The sequence below is a fragment of the Dendrobium catenatum genome, unplaced genomic scaffold (genome assembly GCF_001605985.2).
Source record: "Dendrobium catenatum unplaced genomic scaffold, ASM160598v2 fragScaff_scaffold_926, whole genome shotgun sequence".
Lineage (NCBI taxonomy): Eukaryota > Viridiplantae > Streptophyta > Magnoliopsida > Asparagales > Orchidaceae > Dendrobium > Dendrobium catenatum.
In genome coordinates this window covers 202967-219644 of record NW_021319388.1, presented here as the reverse complement: position 1 = coordinate 219644, position 16678 = coordinate 202967, and the positions used below count along the sequence as shown (strand labels likewise).

The window sequence follows — 16678 nt, the reverse complement described above, 5'->3', positions numbered from 1 at the left end:
TAAATTTGAATACCAAATTAGTCATTATTAACCTATGTATAGGTTAGAGACTTAAAAGAAAAGAATGAATATTTCCATTAGATTATCCTGTTATAATTTCGTTTGTGATAGCTTTCTTACTGCTTTCCTTTCAGACTGCAATCATAATTTTTAATTGGCCACATCTTTTTAATTACTTTAAAAAAAAATTATGCTAGAAAGCTGCTTTCTATAGCAGATTTAAATTTTTTTTTATTTATAATAAATTTTTAATCATGTTTATAGTAGCCCCTAGATGTCAAGAATGAAATATGAAAATGAAATTATAAGCTTAGAAATTCCCGGGCTATAACGGTAGGAAATATCTTCAGCCTGATTGGCGAGGCGGAGATGATGATGATGAGTTCTCATTCCCTTCAATTTGCGTTTCGCTCACGGGCGCACTGTCCCCACTTCAGAGGAATTAGGGTTTCGGAAAACCCAAAATTGACTTCTTCTACTTCTTCGCCATCGCACGGCTTTTTTCTCCGCTCAAATTCAAAACCCGTCTTCTATGGTGGACTCCACTCTCAGCTCCGGCGACGGCTTGCTAAGGTTTCTCAAAGGAATGCAACTTCCGAGTCCGAAGTTTCCACGTCTGCTTCTTTACGATTGCCTATTGCTGCGGAGGTGGTTAGGGATTTCTATGATGGCATCAATCGCCGCGATCTTGAATCCGTTGAGTCTTTGATTTGCGAGGAATGCGTCTACGAAGATCTTATCTTCTCGAAGCCTTTTGTGGGCCGGAAGGTGATGCTCAAAACTGGCCTTTTGTATCTACTGTTTTGTCTATGGTTGATTATAAACTATATAGCCGTTTTTCATGGCTACGAGAAGCAGATTATTAAGTTGGTGGAAAGTGAGAATTGGGATATGGACACAGAACGTTGTAATTTTTGGCTGAAAATTGAGTCATAAAACTCTTTACAAATTTGAAGGCAAAGTTCATGAAACATTGAAACCTAATTTATTGAAATGGAGAAACTTTGGATTTCTGAATAGAGTGGCAATTGTAGGCATTGCTTTAGAACAAAATAAATATATTACATAAAATATTATGAAATAACCAGATTGAAATTCTCCAACTTGAGATGTTCCAACAAAAAAAACTCCCAACATGATAACACACTATTTAGTTCCCTTTTATCTGTTTATTATAAGGCCATTTATTTTCTTCATATAAAATTTCTCTTCAATTGATGTATATATTTCTAGTCTATGAATAATTATACCCTTTGCTACATGTTTCTTAACGTGCTACATTTCAGAACAGTTACAATTCCTATATCAACTTGTCAATGAATTGCACATGAAGTCTAAGTGGCATCAGGGCATTGATTATAATGTTAATTCATCATGATTGTGGTGAGATTTGATAATTGTCCACCCAACATCATGGTCATTAAGACACATTAACAACATATAATTGGCATCTATTGTAAATCAAAGTTATGGACTTGGTGGCGAGCATCAAATACAAAACTAATGATCTGGTTAACGAGAATCAAATATAAAGCTATTCCACAATTTTAAATTCATGTGAGAAATAAAATGCTAAAAACAAGTTACTTCAATTAAGGTTGTTGCATTCTAGAAACTTTGTAGCGATAGAGATTGAGATATGCATCTTAGATTGCATGAAGATATGCACACACACAAATGCAAATAAAGAGAAAGTTTTGCGCACGTCGAGGGCACAAAGATTTTTTACATGAAATATGAAAGAAGAAAAATTATGGGGGCTAACACAGTTGAAATAGATTCATTAGTCTAAGTTTGAAAACACTAAGGTCCACTCTTATAACTTGAGAAGGTGGGAATACAATTTGGACCCCGAAGCACATCTAATGTGGTGATAGTAGAGGGCATTGAAGATCAATGATATCAATGAGGGAAATTCGGCATTGGTTCATGTTGTTAACAAAAAGCGACAATATATGGCAAGAGTTAGACCTTGACAAGCGTTGGTTGCTGTTGTGGGCTGATGGGCATCGTCGAAGGGATAACAGTTTATTTTAGGCAACAACTATTGTTTGATGAATCTAGGGCTATTAGGGTGTTCGTCTAATGCTTCTAGAAGTAGTTAAAGCTTCATGATTCTCTATTACTTTAGAATGCTTGGAGTTTAGAATGGGAGAAAATTAGGGCAATTGTTTTATATTTATAGATTTCAAGTGTAGTAATCTAGCCCTTATTTGAAATTATCTTGAATGATTCTTTTTTGTAATCAACAATGGGAATATCAAGCCATGCCCTCACTTGATCAAAAGAGTATTTGAAAAACCCTGCCCTAAACTGACTCAATTGACCAACATGGGTTACGATATGGTTGGGTTGCCAATTGATGATTGTCGGTGGTGATGTGGTGAAGACCACCAACTTCAGTGTCTAATCAGTGAATGAAAGGCACAATATCAAAACTCTTAGCGATCACAATTAAGTTGATGGATTTTATGGATCATCCAGGCAACACTTGGAGCATGGGCCATATTTTAATGCTACAAAAAAAAAAACATGATGATTAGTCACATGCTTGGTACAAATTTTTTATCTTCCTAAGAGCAATGCAACATGATTAATGGATTGTGAATTGGATGCTTACATTAGTTGCAACAATTCAAAGGCGTGAGGAAATTTTAGAAACTTTAAAAGTGGCGATGAAACTCCTTTTTTGAGCTGAATGTTTTTAAGAGAGCAATCCAACACCATAAACAGCTTATAATTTCTTTGCCCGTAAAGGTTGTAATGGCTTCAAGAAGTTTTCTTCTTCAAAAAATTTTTGATAGCCTGCACACAATCAGAGCAACTTTATTGTGATCCATTCACTTGATGCCTCTTCTCACATTGGGAACTTTTCAAAGATAATATCATCTGCATCGGCTAATGATATCATGCTGTCACTCATATTGCGAAAATTCTTACATGGAGAGAATGAAAGGAGATGTAATTTTGGACTCACTTCTAAAAATTTTCTTATTTTTGGGCCTTCTTGTGCCCTAAACACACTCATATTTATGTGATTTTGGACTTTTTTTAAACATCCTGACTTGATGTGCATTCAAGTTCAGGCATGGAAAAATTGGAGTTCGTTCGATGCTTCAAATAATTTTCATAAACTTTTAATTGTGCAGAGCCACTTTTGAGGTCATTTGGACTCAAATTTTGATTCTTTTTGTATTAGTGAAGTTGTCTCAAAGAATCCATCATTTATTTAAATTATAAGTTTGATGAAAACTGACTTCTTGCTATTCCTGAATTAATTTAGTTTTTGACATCATAATTTAATAATTTTTTTCTAAAAATGTGTAAAAATTTATGAACGAGCTAATCAATTGTGAGAGCCATATCATTTGCCCTTCTTTTCTAATATTGATTTTTGCATGTTCAAAAATACTCTTGGTCTCTAATCAGTGAATGGAAGGCATTGCCACTCCTTAAATATCACGTGGACCTCCTCATGGAGCTCTTAACCAATATTTTCCCCCTAATCGTAGTATTATGCTTATTGGGTATTTAGCATTGCCTGCACACCTTTGAATGCAATTTTATTTTTAAAAACTAGAATACAAATATTCCAAAACTGTCTTCTTTTGCATGTTCTGCAAGTTCAATAAGAACCAACAGCTTGCCGACCTCACTACCTCCTCTATTGGTTTTCTTCATAAAATGTGAACTAGTAAACTAAGGAAAAATACCAAGCAACAGGACTTCACTTTGGAAGATCGGGGGAGGACAACAAATTGTTGTTGGAGAGGGAAATCTAACAGAGGAGAAGAAACCATACACGATCCTTGAGGACTATAAGTTCATTTAACCAATCTTTTGTTACATGATTCTTGATTCTGGATCAAATATACTTAACATGAATATAGCCTTTCAGTAATATTATTGACCTAATACCCACCAACCAAGTTGGTTCTTGATTCTCCTTATTTATCACAATTCTTCTCACCCACTAATTCTTAAATACTTATTAACAGATAATTAGTAATATTTAGTTTTATGAATAAATGTTAGAGTAAATAGTTGGATCACAGGGACAGAAGCTATCAAAATATCCATTGAGATGAAAACTATTTATTAACTAAATGCATTCTTTCTTTTAGTTTCTCTCATATATTTGTGTTCTCTTAGCTTCATCATTCTAGACCTAGTAGTACAGGCGTTAGTAATTAGGTTACATGGCATTTTTATGTGGTTGTTGATATAATGCAATGTAGGCTATTATGGAGTTTTTCAAGAATTTTACAGACTCTATCAGCAGTGAACTTCAATTTGTCATTGATGATATATCTGGTGAGGGCACATCAGCTACTGGCGTTACCTGGCACCTGGGTATGCTATGTTGTGAATTTTATTCCTTCCATTTCTATTTGGTGTAGTAGACATAAATTTAAATCATTAATTTTTGAAACTAAAATTACAACTACAGAATGGAGAGGAAGGCCGTTTCCATTTAGCAAGGGATGCAGCTTCTATCGCTTGGATGTATCTGAAGGCACCAGAAAGATTATGTATGTTTTCTATCACATAAATTTTAGAATAGCTTCAAAATTAAATTGCAAATCCCATTTCCACTTTTATCTGTTGCTGTTAAAAACATATATGAATGTGCTTAACTATTGACCTGGGGCATAACAAAGATCCTTTGATTTAATTTCTTAAATATCAGTAGTGTGATGGTAATTATATATTATATCTACTGCTGGGCTCAAGACTCCTTTGTTACTTTTATTTGGTATAGCATGTCTTTGCTGGCTAGATTGGGTCATTAAGACTAATGTAGTGTTCCTAATGCATCTGGTTTTCCAGGTAATCTGTTTTTGTGTTTTTCTTCCTAGTGCTGGCATGCTTGGCCTCTTCACGTACAGAATGAATTATTCAATTGTTGTGGTTCGAATGTTCTGTTTGAAACAGTGGACAAATGTTGTGAAAGTCGGACCGGACAACGAAGCAGGAGGAGAAGTTCACGGTTCGATGGTTCAACCTCGAACAAGATGATGTAATAAATACTAATTTTATTAAAAATAATAAAATTACATAATAATATGCAATCATTCTAAATATGTGATAGAAAATTAAACAGAAAAAAATGAAGCACAAAACTTACACAATTAATAAATTTTCTTAAAAATAAAAAAATATAAATTAAACGTTTTCGTTATATCTTCTAGTCTCTCATTAGAAACACTAATCTCATTGCATTTTGAATTAATATAAATTTTCAAATAGAATCTCAAACCAAATTAAATTATAAAATTGATTTTTCCTCAAATATCTATATCTCAATATAGATGGATTCAACAAGATATCCATATACTACAAATCTAAATCTACAACAGCCATATAAAAGAATGATTAAAACTTCAAGTTTGGTGAAGAAATCTCAAATCTTACAAAGCATTAAAGCAAAGGGGTGGACCATAACGAAGAAAACATGACTGCACGATCTGCATAACAAAGCAATCGGCTAGGTTGGCCTGCGATAAAGTTCGATGGTAGTGCGAGCTTGAACACTGCAACAGATTGCGATGGAGGGAAGAAACTCCGAACTTGAGAACAAGTCAAGCTAGGCGGGCCTGCGACAGAGTGCGGTGGAGTGCAATGGCAGTGCGAGGTCGAACACTGTAGTGGATTGCGACGAAGGTAAGAAACTCTGAACTCGAGAAATAGGAATGGGTGAGGGTCTCAATTGGGGGTCTAGTAGAGGAAGGGGCTCGTTTTGCGTTAGGGTTGTAGTTTTAGGAATTGCGATCAATCGCTCAGATTTGCATGATTTTAAAACGGGCGGTTCTTTAAAATGCGGCCAGTTCGCCGGTTTTTCTGTTCAACTGGTGATTCAACTGATTTTTACCTGGTTCGACTACAAACCGGGTTTATTAATATGATCAGACCGATCACCCGACCGGTTCCCAGTTGAATCGGTCAATCTGGTCTGATTTTTAAAACCTTGACTGAGACTGGGACTGATACTTTTATTAATTTTTCAAGGATACTGTTTGTATATCCTTGTGGGTAGGTGCATCTATATCGGTTGATGGTCTCCATACTAGCATTTCTTCATGCTCCCTATTCTCGTTCCTAGAATATGAGTAAAATGTGCAACATAGGCACTTCCTTGATGTCTGATTATATGCCTATGAAAATGCTAAATAAGTATATGATGCAAAATAAGAAGCTTGTGGTAAAAATCAGATATTTATAGGCACGAGTCAGATTTATCAATTTGGTTTTGGTTTAGATTTTGAAGCATATTTTAAATACTGTCATCCAATGTTTAAAATTGCGTATACGGGTATGGAGGCGTTTTTCATTCGTGAGGCGAGGCGTAAGCCTCAAGGTGTTTTGAGACGTAAGCCTCAAAATCAAAAGATTGCGTAAACATAAAATGATAAATTTTTTATATACTAATGAGTGAATAATATAAAACATAAAAAAACATAAGATATGAAGTGAAATCAAAATATCCCAATAATAAGACAACATGAAATATAGTTCAACTCAAAATTCTATCTTTCCCAAATCCCAGTATTCCTTTCATTAACATATAATTCCAATTTCTAAAAATAAATAGCAATGACATATCACATAAGAACTCATAAGTCATCAACACTGTCATCACTAAGGAGTTCTTCATTTGAATCATCATTATGATGAACTGCTCTCCTCCCTTCCTCCTCTCCTATAGAGTCCAATGTCGGGCATTTATTTCAAGATTTATGTAAGTTTTAATATATATAGCGTGAAGCGTAAGCCTCATGCTAGTGAGGTGAGGCGGGCCTTAAGGTGGGTCTCAACCGAGTTGAGGCGCAAGCCTCATAACAAAAACTCGAGGCGTAAGCATCGAGATGTTTTTTACTGGAATTGCGCAAAGGCGAGCCTCATATTGCGCAATTTTAAACCATGCTGTCATCTTGTAAGGAGTTGATCATCATGATGTAAATGTAAAAAAAAAATGATGCACATTATCGTCATCATTCATTTATATAAAAATACAATCATCATCAATACGACAACGACAACATCAAGCCTTTATCCCACTATGTGGTTCGGCTACATGAATCTTTTTTCTCCATTGTGTACTTTAAGGGTCAAATTCTTATTTAAATCTAATTAAAAAAAGATACAACAACAACAACATCAAGTCTTTATCCCTCTAATTAAAAAAATATAATTTTTAATAAATTCTTAACAATTCTTTTTAGGTTTACCTCTATCTTTCTTAATATAGGCTAAATCTAATACATCTATTCTTCTAATCGGGTCATCAGTAGGCCGACATTTTATATAACCAAACCATCTAAGGCGAATATCTCTAATCTTATCTGCCACTAGAGCTACTTTAACCTTTTCATGTTTATACTTTTTTAGCATTCTATCTCTAAAAGTGAAGCTACTCATCTATCTGAGCATTATTATCTCTGAAATAATTAACTTAATATTATGTTTCTCTTTTAATGGATAAAATTCAGCGTCGTATGGTCTCACCATCTCACCACCATCTTATAGAATTTTCCCTTAAGTTTGAGGGACACTTTTTTATCATACAACAGCCCGGATGCATTTCTCTACTTCAACCATCTAACTTGAATTCAACTAATAATATATCCATCTATTTCACCATCATTTTGAACAACAGATCTGAGATATCTAACACGTGCACTCTTAGTAAGGACTTGATCATCAATATATGAAATTTTTTCTATTTTGGAAATTGTTACATAACTATTATCATTATGAAAGAAGTTAATTATCATCAAGATTATTACTTCAAATTGAAAAGAATTCAATTTCAATTTTATGATACCAACATGAAAAAAATTGTAATTATTTTACAAGAAAATTGTGTCATTAATTGCTTATTTAAGGTTGGAGCAATCAAAGAAAATTTTGATCATTATAAAAGTAATGGATGGGATCTATTTATTTATTTATTTATTTCAATGAGGTGTGGCCAAAATATAAAAGAAACAATTATAAGAGATCCTCCGCACTCTCCAACTTTCCATCAAGGCTCCAATGCAAAGAAGAGAGTTTTGGATGTTTTATAATCAAAGATCTCTTCAACTAATTAATGTTACAATCATTTATGTAATCAAATCATGATGATTTTGAAATTTCCATTTTCCTTCATGAAATTATGTGATTATGTGTATTTTTTTACTTATAAATACAGATTGAGATGCATTAGAAAAATATGTTGGTTGAAACAATGCAAGGTGTTGTTTATGTGCTATAAATTGTGAAGTTCGATGTCTTCCTCCAATTAGATTTTTTAGTGATTTCCCTTTAAAATTATCTTTATACCTCTTCATTATCATCTTAAATAATATTATGATCTTCCTTTTTTTTTATTATTATCTTCCCCATTCACTTCCTCTTTATGCCGTCATGTATGGGCCCGCATTCCATCTACATTAGCATAACTTCGTGAAACAATATATTTTCTTCTTTTTTATTTGTGTCTATGATGCATGATTCTATTATTTTTTCTTTGTTTTTTTGAACATTATTCTAAGAATATTATGTATTTTTTAAAATAGTTGTCGCCATGATTGTCTTTTATCTCAAATTAAATTAGAGCTTCATCATAGGATTGATGATCAAATTTCATTCGGAAAAATCAGCAAGATAGATTTACGTAGAAGGTCAATGAACTAGTGTAATTCAAGAATGAGTGAGTTGGAGAAGAATTATCACAAAAATAAGGTAAAGTAGATTTTCTTTTTTTTAGCTCGGAGTTGCGCTTCTCAAATATCGTTGCATTGTGCCTAAATTTTGGTTCAAAATCTTGCCTAATTTGCTCCAAATGGTTACATCTCTTGTCTACCCGATATAGCTTCTTCATTGAGGATCGACATCTCTCGTATTAGTGTTGCTAGGTGCCTAATTTGAGCTACTTTTGGCACTTGCAGTTGGCAGCTGTCAGTAGATATATTATTTTTGGAATGAATTAGGAGATATATACTTGATCTTTTGTAAGGTTTGTCATGACAATTTTTCCTAAGAGCTTGGAGTATCAAGTTGAAAACAGACGAGTATGACAAAATATTGCAATTACTATACACCTAAAGTATTTTCCTATAGTTTAAAATAATTTTATTAAAACCATTCCTCAACTCCAACCCACAATAAATGACTCAAGCTCAACTCAAAAAATTATACATGAACTAGACTTACAAGGAACTTGTTTGCTCGCATGCGGGCATGAACAAAACTTGAAAGATCATTGGAGAAACATAGACAAAATCTACTCAATACACATCCAAAACCCTCTTAATCATTTCCAAGCAAGAAGAAACTTAAATTGGTGCGAGAAATAAGAAATGGGCATGATTCTCTATCTATTGCCAAGAACTGAATATTTAGGAAGGCCCGTCCTAACGAAATACAAATTAGATATGGACAAAATACGCTTATCTATTAAAGAATTGAAATTCCAACTTTCAAAATTAATAATTGAATTCACAATTCTCAAATATAAGTGGAAACAATATAAATGTTGTTTTAAAAAATGAAAGATTTGTACAAATTTTAATGATGTATTACTAGCAAACTCACAAATGTCTAAATCTGAATAATTTCAAATCACACAACGCCCTTAGTCATGCAGCATATTGAAGGTTGTGCAAGTATCTCAAAACGTATGCTAATTCTCGAGAAATGTGCCAACCACCAAAATCCTAAGGCAAATCATTTTGGGCCCAAATTCTAACAAAAATATACAAATAAAAAAAATACAAAATATAAAAATATTCAAGCAAAATCTTTTACTATAAAGCCTAAAGCAACAAATCCATCCATCCATTGTAACAATTTGATGAGGGTGGCAAATTTGAGATAATCTCAACTTAGAAAAGCCAATGTTATCTTCTGTGTTGATAAGATCATGATGGCTAACCAATTTGATTGAGAGAAAATTAGGAAGTTTTCTAATCAAGAGGGAGCTTTTTAGGAAGGTTTTTAATCAAAGGGGAATTGTTTAGGAAAGTTTTAATTACAATTGGGAGGGAATTATTTAGGGCAAGAGATCTAATTTGAATTCAAAATCTAAGAGGAAATTATTTAGCGAGAGGGAGGAGAGAAATCAAGGGGGAGTTATTTAGGAAGGTTTTAATTATAATTGGGAAGGAATTATTTAGGGCAAGATTTGATTTGAATTCAAATATGAGAGGGAATTAATTAGGGAAAAGGGGACTGATTTGGGAGGGAATTAGTGGAGCATAGTTAAGGCTAACAATAGGGTGATTTTAGGATTATATTTTGAGTTTCTTGAAATTAGAATTTCTTAGGTCATGACGGCTCTAGATGCTGGCTAGGAATTTGGGAGAGTCGGACCTTCCTCTCTAATTGAATATCCACTTGTATCTTGCTTTTTTATTGCATATATCTTTCAATAAAAAGTTCTTGGGTGTTCTTCTTCCTAATTTTCTCAATACCTGCATCTACTTCCTATGAAATTAGTATCAGAACGAGTGTTTGGGGAGATGGCAGCAAAGAAGGTGGATGCGTTGCAAGGCGAAGTGGAGCAAATCAAATCCTGGATGGAGGAGAAGTTTTCAACCATCAAAGGAAGGATTTCAACCATGAAGAATTAGATGGAGAGCTGATTTGGAAGGTTAGAGGAGATGATGAGGAAGCTCGTGGAGATGCAATCCAAAACTCCATTAGTGGTTTTGATTACAAACCCTAACCAAGATTTGATCAGGATTTTCTTGGCCGAATCTAAGGGAAAAGAGATCGGACGGGAGGAGTTTGAAGAGGAGAGTTTCTTTCATTAAGAACCACCTCTTTTTTTTTTTCAAGAACCACCTCCTAGGGCTCTGATAAGGAGCTTTTATTTGGTCCGGTGAACGTACGCTCCTCTACGTTCGGCCACCAATGTTTTAGCGCCACGTAGCATCAAGAAAAGTCGTCGACCCGACCCGATGTTTTTGGGTTCTCGCACGCGCATTTTTTTAAATCCTTTACGAGCCGCTAACCAAATACTGGGTTCTCGCACGCGCATTTTTTTAAATCCTTTACGAGCCGCTAACCAAATACTGAGTAGTTGTAGTTCCAGCTGAAAGCAATACCTACCAAATACTGATCAATACCGAGAAAATCGCGAACTTTCGGGTTCCGCTACGGGTCAAGTCGTCGGGCCGCGTGGTAAAGAGTAAGAACACGTGGCGACATGTTATTGGGGGCCGAAGGTAGCTCTACGTCCGGTCAGAGGACGTAATAATTGCTCTCTGATAAGGGGCGGATCAGGGTTTGGGGATGGGGGGACGGTAAGGAGGGAATTTTATTGTAGAGGTTGTGATGTTGTTGATCACTATGGAAGATATTTTGGGCAAGTGGAGTGGGTGACCGGAGATGGAGTGGTTCAAGATGAGCTGTGAGGATCGGGTCATGCAAGGAGGATGGAAGAAAGGTGGTAGTCCTACCCTTAATGCACGCGGGGAAATGTTGGAGGGGGAGGAAGTTGAAGTGAAGATGCTAGGGTGGGTGTACATGATGGAGACATATGCATCTGTATATGGCCTAGAGGAAAAACTCATATAGGATCATCGACCCATTTCTTATTTCAGCCAGGTGCTCACAATCAAGGCGAGGATCAAGTCTGTATATGAGCGAGAGTTGATGTCAATTATCTTAGCCATCCGAAATGGCGACCCTATTTGTTTGGGCGGCACTTCATCGTTAGGACAAACCAGAGGAGTCTGAAGATAGTGACTAAGGAGCATCAGAGGTGGTTATCCAAATTACTTGGATATGATCGCCCAGGACTAGGCAATTCTCATCCTTCCACCTTGAGGACAATGTGACACTTTGGGAGTGGAGTATTGATGGTTTAATCGATTTGATTGGGAGGAAATTAGGAAGTTTCCTAATCAAAGGGCAATTGTATAGAAGTTTTCATTACAATTGGAAGGGAATTATTTAGAGAAAGATATCTAATTTGAATTAAAAATCTAAGAGGAAATTATTTAGGGAAAGGGAGGAGGAATCAAGGGGAAGTTATTTAGAAAAGTTTTAATTATTATTGGGAGGGAATTATTTAGGGCAAGAGATTTGATTTGAATGTAAACATGAGAAGGAATTATTTGGGGAAAGGGGGCTGATTTGGGAGGGAATTAGGGGAGCCTATTTAAGGCTGACGGTGATTTCATGATTATGTTTTGAGTTTGTTAAAATTAAAATTTCTTAAGTTGTGAGGGCTTTAGCTACTGGCTAGGAATTTGGGAGAGCCGGATCTTCCTCTCTAATTGAAGATCCAATTGTATCTTGCTTTTTCTTTCATATATCTTTCTTAATACCTACATTTATTCCTATCAGATCACTCTAAAAAAATTTCTCGCCATAAGGACATGATAAATTTTATTTAACTTAGTAATTTTGTCGCCAAATGGTATTATTAAATAACAATTATGACCGGGGCTTTTTGATCGACTAATTTTGCCACAAAATGGTACTATTAAAGTATGATTAAGGCTAGATCCTATGAATTTCGTTATGGATTAGCCGGCATTTGGTTGTGAATTATAAGGTGCAATTGATAGAGCACAAAGCTATTTGTCAGTTAAAGTTGATTTAAAATTATCCTCTTAGGCAAATATTTACTCTAGTATATGAGGTTCCTTTAGATGATGCAACTCATAGCTTCCAACAAGGTTCTTTCCACATGGCTGCCAAGTAAGATTTTTCGGTTTGGATAAGTCGATTATATGTTCTAACTTGGTAGGCTAACATCCACAATAACGTAGGATTATAAAATTATGATATCTTAATCAGGTTTATCATCATTCTCACCTTCATCCATCTTGAGCTAAAGGAAGCAAATTTTCTCTATCCTAAATTCAAATCGCTACTACTGTTTAAGCATTTAGCTTCTATCGATTAGCTTTAAATAAAAGTTCTTATTTGTTATCATGAAGGATAATTAACTATAAAGGCTTGCACCTTTGAGAACCTAAAATTAGATCTTAAAATCCTCGTAAAATGAGAGTAAAATTTTTAGGCTATCTTATCTGCAATCTAATATGCCTTTTGAAAATTCGACCAAAAAATAAACTCTTAAAAAAGTGGGAGTGAATTTTTGAAGCTTACAGAGATGTCATAGGCTAAATCATAACATTTAAACATTATCCTCATAATGGATCATATCATTGAATTAAATAGCTTTTGAATTATAAGTTAAGGCTTTGTTTGGGACGACTTTTTTACTGCTTTCTAAAACAATATTTTAGTACAAAAATTTTTAGTTTAGGGAATATTTACACTAAAATGTTGTTTTAAAAAGCAATAAAAAAGTTGTCCCAAATGAAACCTAAGTAACAACAAGCTGTCTTAAACATAAACTGTCACTAGCTAATATACCCCTACCAACATAAGTGAGTCATGTCGCATAAGTCTACTATGCTTAGTTAGGAGAAGCTACCTAACACATTATTAGCCAATACATCCTCTATTGGCACAAGCGAGGTGCAACTCATATGTTTGTTGTTTCCATTGTCGAGAATGTTTGGAGTTATGAATATGCAAGTTTATTAGAGTCCTTAGCTTGTATCATAACTGGTCTCTATCTATTAATTCGCACATGCAAGCATTCATTCATATAATTTTCTTTTTTTTATACATATTTTCATGCAATACCATTATCTATTGAAGTTATTCACTTTTATTTGCATAGCAGTTGAAATCATAGATATTGCAATAACATGACATTTAGAATCAAGGACATAGCATTAGCATGTCATTTTAAATGTGGACATAATTATAAAATGAATTTGAATTTATGATCATTTACATTTATTGTCAAAAAGATATAACAATAGCATACAATTGAACTCATTGACATAACAATATTATAAACATGACCATATTAATGACAGAGCATTTACAAACAAACTATAGAATGAGCTGAATAAATAATCATAGCTGTAATATGCTATTGGAAATTACATACATTAACTAAAGGATACTTATACCATTTTATGAAGTTTCTTAAATAATGTGACTTCACATGTCCTACTGATAGCAATATGAAGAATTTTATTAAAGAATTGAAGTAGCATAACTTTTCCTCGATGAACATTCCAATAGAAGGAAAGTTTAATAAACAAGTAGATTATAATACAGTTGATCTAGAGGAAGGAAATATTATTCTTAAATAGAAATGCACTTTCCCACCTTAATGACTTAGGGTGAACTAGTTCATTGAGCTCAATATCAAGTCATCATTTGATCCCTTCCTATAAACCAAACACAGTGTCATGTGTAAGGCATGTAAAATTAAACCACTTTGTCCTTCCTCGGTAAAATAACCTCTTCAGTTGGCTTAACATGAGCCAGGCTCTAAAGCTTGCGGATAAGAGCTTACTCTTTCTACCTTCTAACTTTTTCTTACTCCAAACGGATGATTGGGGAAATGAGAAGGGACATAATTTATAAGGATGATGCCAAGGGTAGTTAGGTCATATGCCAAATTAATATTTTAGCCAAAATTCAACCTAGATTCATGTAAAATATGCCCAAATTAATTTAATATCATTAAAATTATTAAAATATGCATAGAATATTACACTAAGTTTGGAAGACAGTTGCAAAACCCATTTGCAAAATGAACATCAAATGATTTTAGAATTTGAAACTGTAGATGCCTATATTATTTGGTATCATAGATTGCCAACTGAATTGAATGGACGATTCTTAATTGTATGCACGGTCATCTAGAGAGCGATTTTGTTGGAATGATATCATAACATGTTTATATGAACTTAACATTAATCAAATATACACATAAATTCATTTCACCAAAAAATTCATACATGCACACAAAATTCTTCATATTTGATGCAGGTTGGGTCTAGAAAGTTTGCTCTTAGTGTTGTGGTTCTACTCAGGTTGGGTCCAGAAAGTCTACTCTTAGTGTTGTGGTTCTCCTCTCTCTACTTAGATGAAGACTAATTTTACAACAACTATATTTTGAAGTTAGATCACTTATTATCTTAAAGGTTGTTTGTAATCACCTTACTTTTTTGTTTTTCATATTTTTTAATATTTTGACATAAATAAAACATTTTTAGTATTTTAAAAATATATTATTATTTTATTAATTGAAGATCAAATAAATTGATTTATGCGGTGGTAGTGGCAATTGTCCCTTAAGTGAAAAAAAATTAAACTCTTAAACATCGAGACATCTTTTGGTGTGATGGTCGGGATTTCATTTAGGAATTTCACAGTTAAGCGTGCTCATCCCAGAAAAATATAGGTGATCTCCTGGGAAGTTACACTAACATGACAAAATCACGAGGCTCTTAGGCCAAAGCGAACAATATCTCAATAGTTAAAAGTTTGGGTTGTTACAAATGGTATCAGAGCAAAACACCAGTCAGAAGATGGGAACTAAGTGTTATACATGACAATGTGCTATGCCATTGGAGCCACGTCTTGAACCCTCTATATGGACAAGGTGACTTGTAGGGGTCACCTTTAGAATTCTGTCTACTTGGTGGATGATTATCGGATAAAGATACTGACGAGGACGTCAGTTACTTAAGTGGGGGAAGATTGTGAAATCACATAAGTAAAAAGAATCTAAACTCTTTACTCTTGAACATCGAGGCGCATTTTGGTGTAATGGTCGGAATTTAAGAAACTTCGTAGTTAAGTGTGCTCATCCCGGAGAAATTCTGGGATGGGTGATCTCTTGAGAAGTTACACCAACAGGATAAAACCGTGAGACTCTTAGGCCAAAGATGACAATATCTCAATTGTTAATAGTTTGGGCTGTTATAGAAATTGTCGGCAGGACAATAGCTGTAGCTTGGAAAATGATGATAGTGGTGTTAGTGGCAGCTAGCTAGCCCATGGTGACTACTGTTTTTAAAAACACTCAATACTTTAATGTGTCCTGATTTATTTTTAACAAAATTAAAGTAATTTAGAAATATATAATAAGAGCCTTATTTTTTGCATTTCAAATGTCCGTGTACGATTCTTCTATTCACAAGTACTGCTTATTAAATGCCTGCCTTCATGAAAACACAAAATACAAAAAAAGTCCTATAATTGCATGATCGGTTACTGATATTTTGAACGGGCGTTCGGATCAAATTAAAAATATTAGAAGATTGATATCAAAAGTTTGAAGTGGATGTAACCTTAAATCAGAAAACACAACTGTTGGATTCAATGTCATATCTAAGCGAATCTCAGCACCATTGCTTCAATGAATTATGCTATTGATCAGCCGATCACTGTTACATACTTCATATTTTCGTCATTAGCTGATGGTATGTTCTTCGTGCAGCTATGCTCGAGACTGTGTAGAACCTGCGGCAAAACCTGGAGCAGCAGCATTGGTAAGTTTATGTGAAATATGTTTCTCTGCCTGACGATCACTATCACATAAAAATCATGTTATATTGCTCATTTGGTTTCTCTTACGTTGACAGCAGCTTTTAAAGAAAGATTATTTTTTTTCATTCATTTTATGTGTAAAAGTAAAACATAACACTTGAGAGAGTTTTGAGGAGATTTGCATAGTTTAAAACTAATATTTCTTTCTAATTACTTCCAATTAAGATTTCGTTTGGGACAACTTTTTAATGCTTTTTAAAATAGCCTTTTAGTTAAAAAATTTTTTAAATTAGAAATTTTTGTACTAAAA

The 16678-nt window shown here is 34.1% G+C and overlaps 1 protein-coding gene across 1 annotated transcript in view; it reads left to right on the top strand.

Annotated features, from left to right (window-relative positions):
• The first annotated feature begins 303 nt into the window (after positions 1–303).
• The window catches only part of LOC110100514, a 25284-nt gene continuing 8909 nt past the window's right edge, over positions 304–16678 (top strand). The window contains exons 1-3 of the mRNA XM_028697421.1: positions 304–768; positions 4239–4353; positions 4451–4532. Of these exons, the coding sequence (XP_028553254.1) occupies positions 370–768; positions 4239–4353; positions 4451–4532 (596 nt within the window). The 5' untranslated portion in view covers positions 304–369. The remainder of the gene's footprint in view (positions 769–4238; positions 4354–4450; positions 4533–16678) is intronic.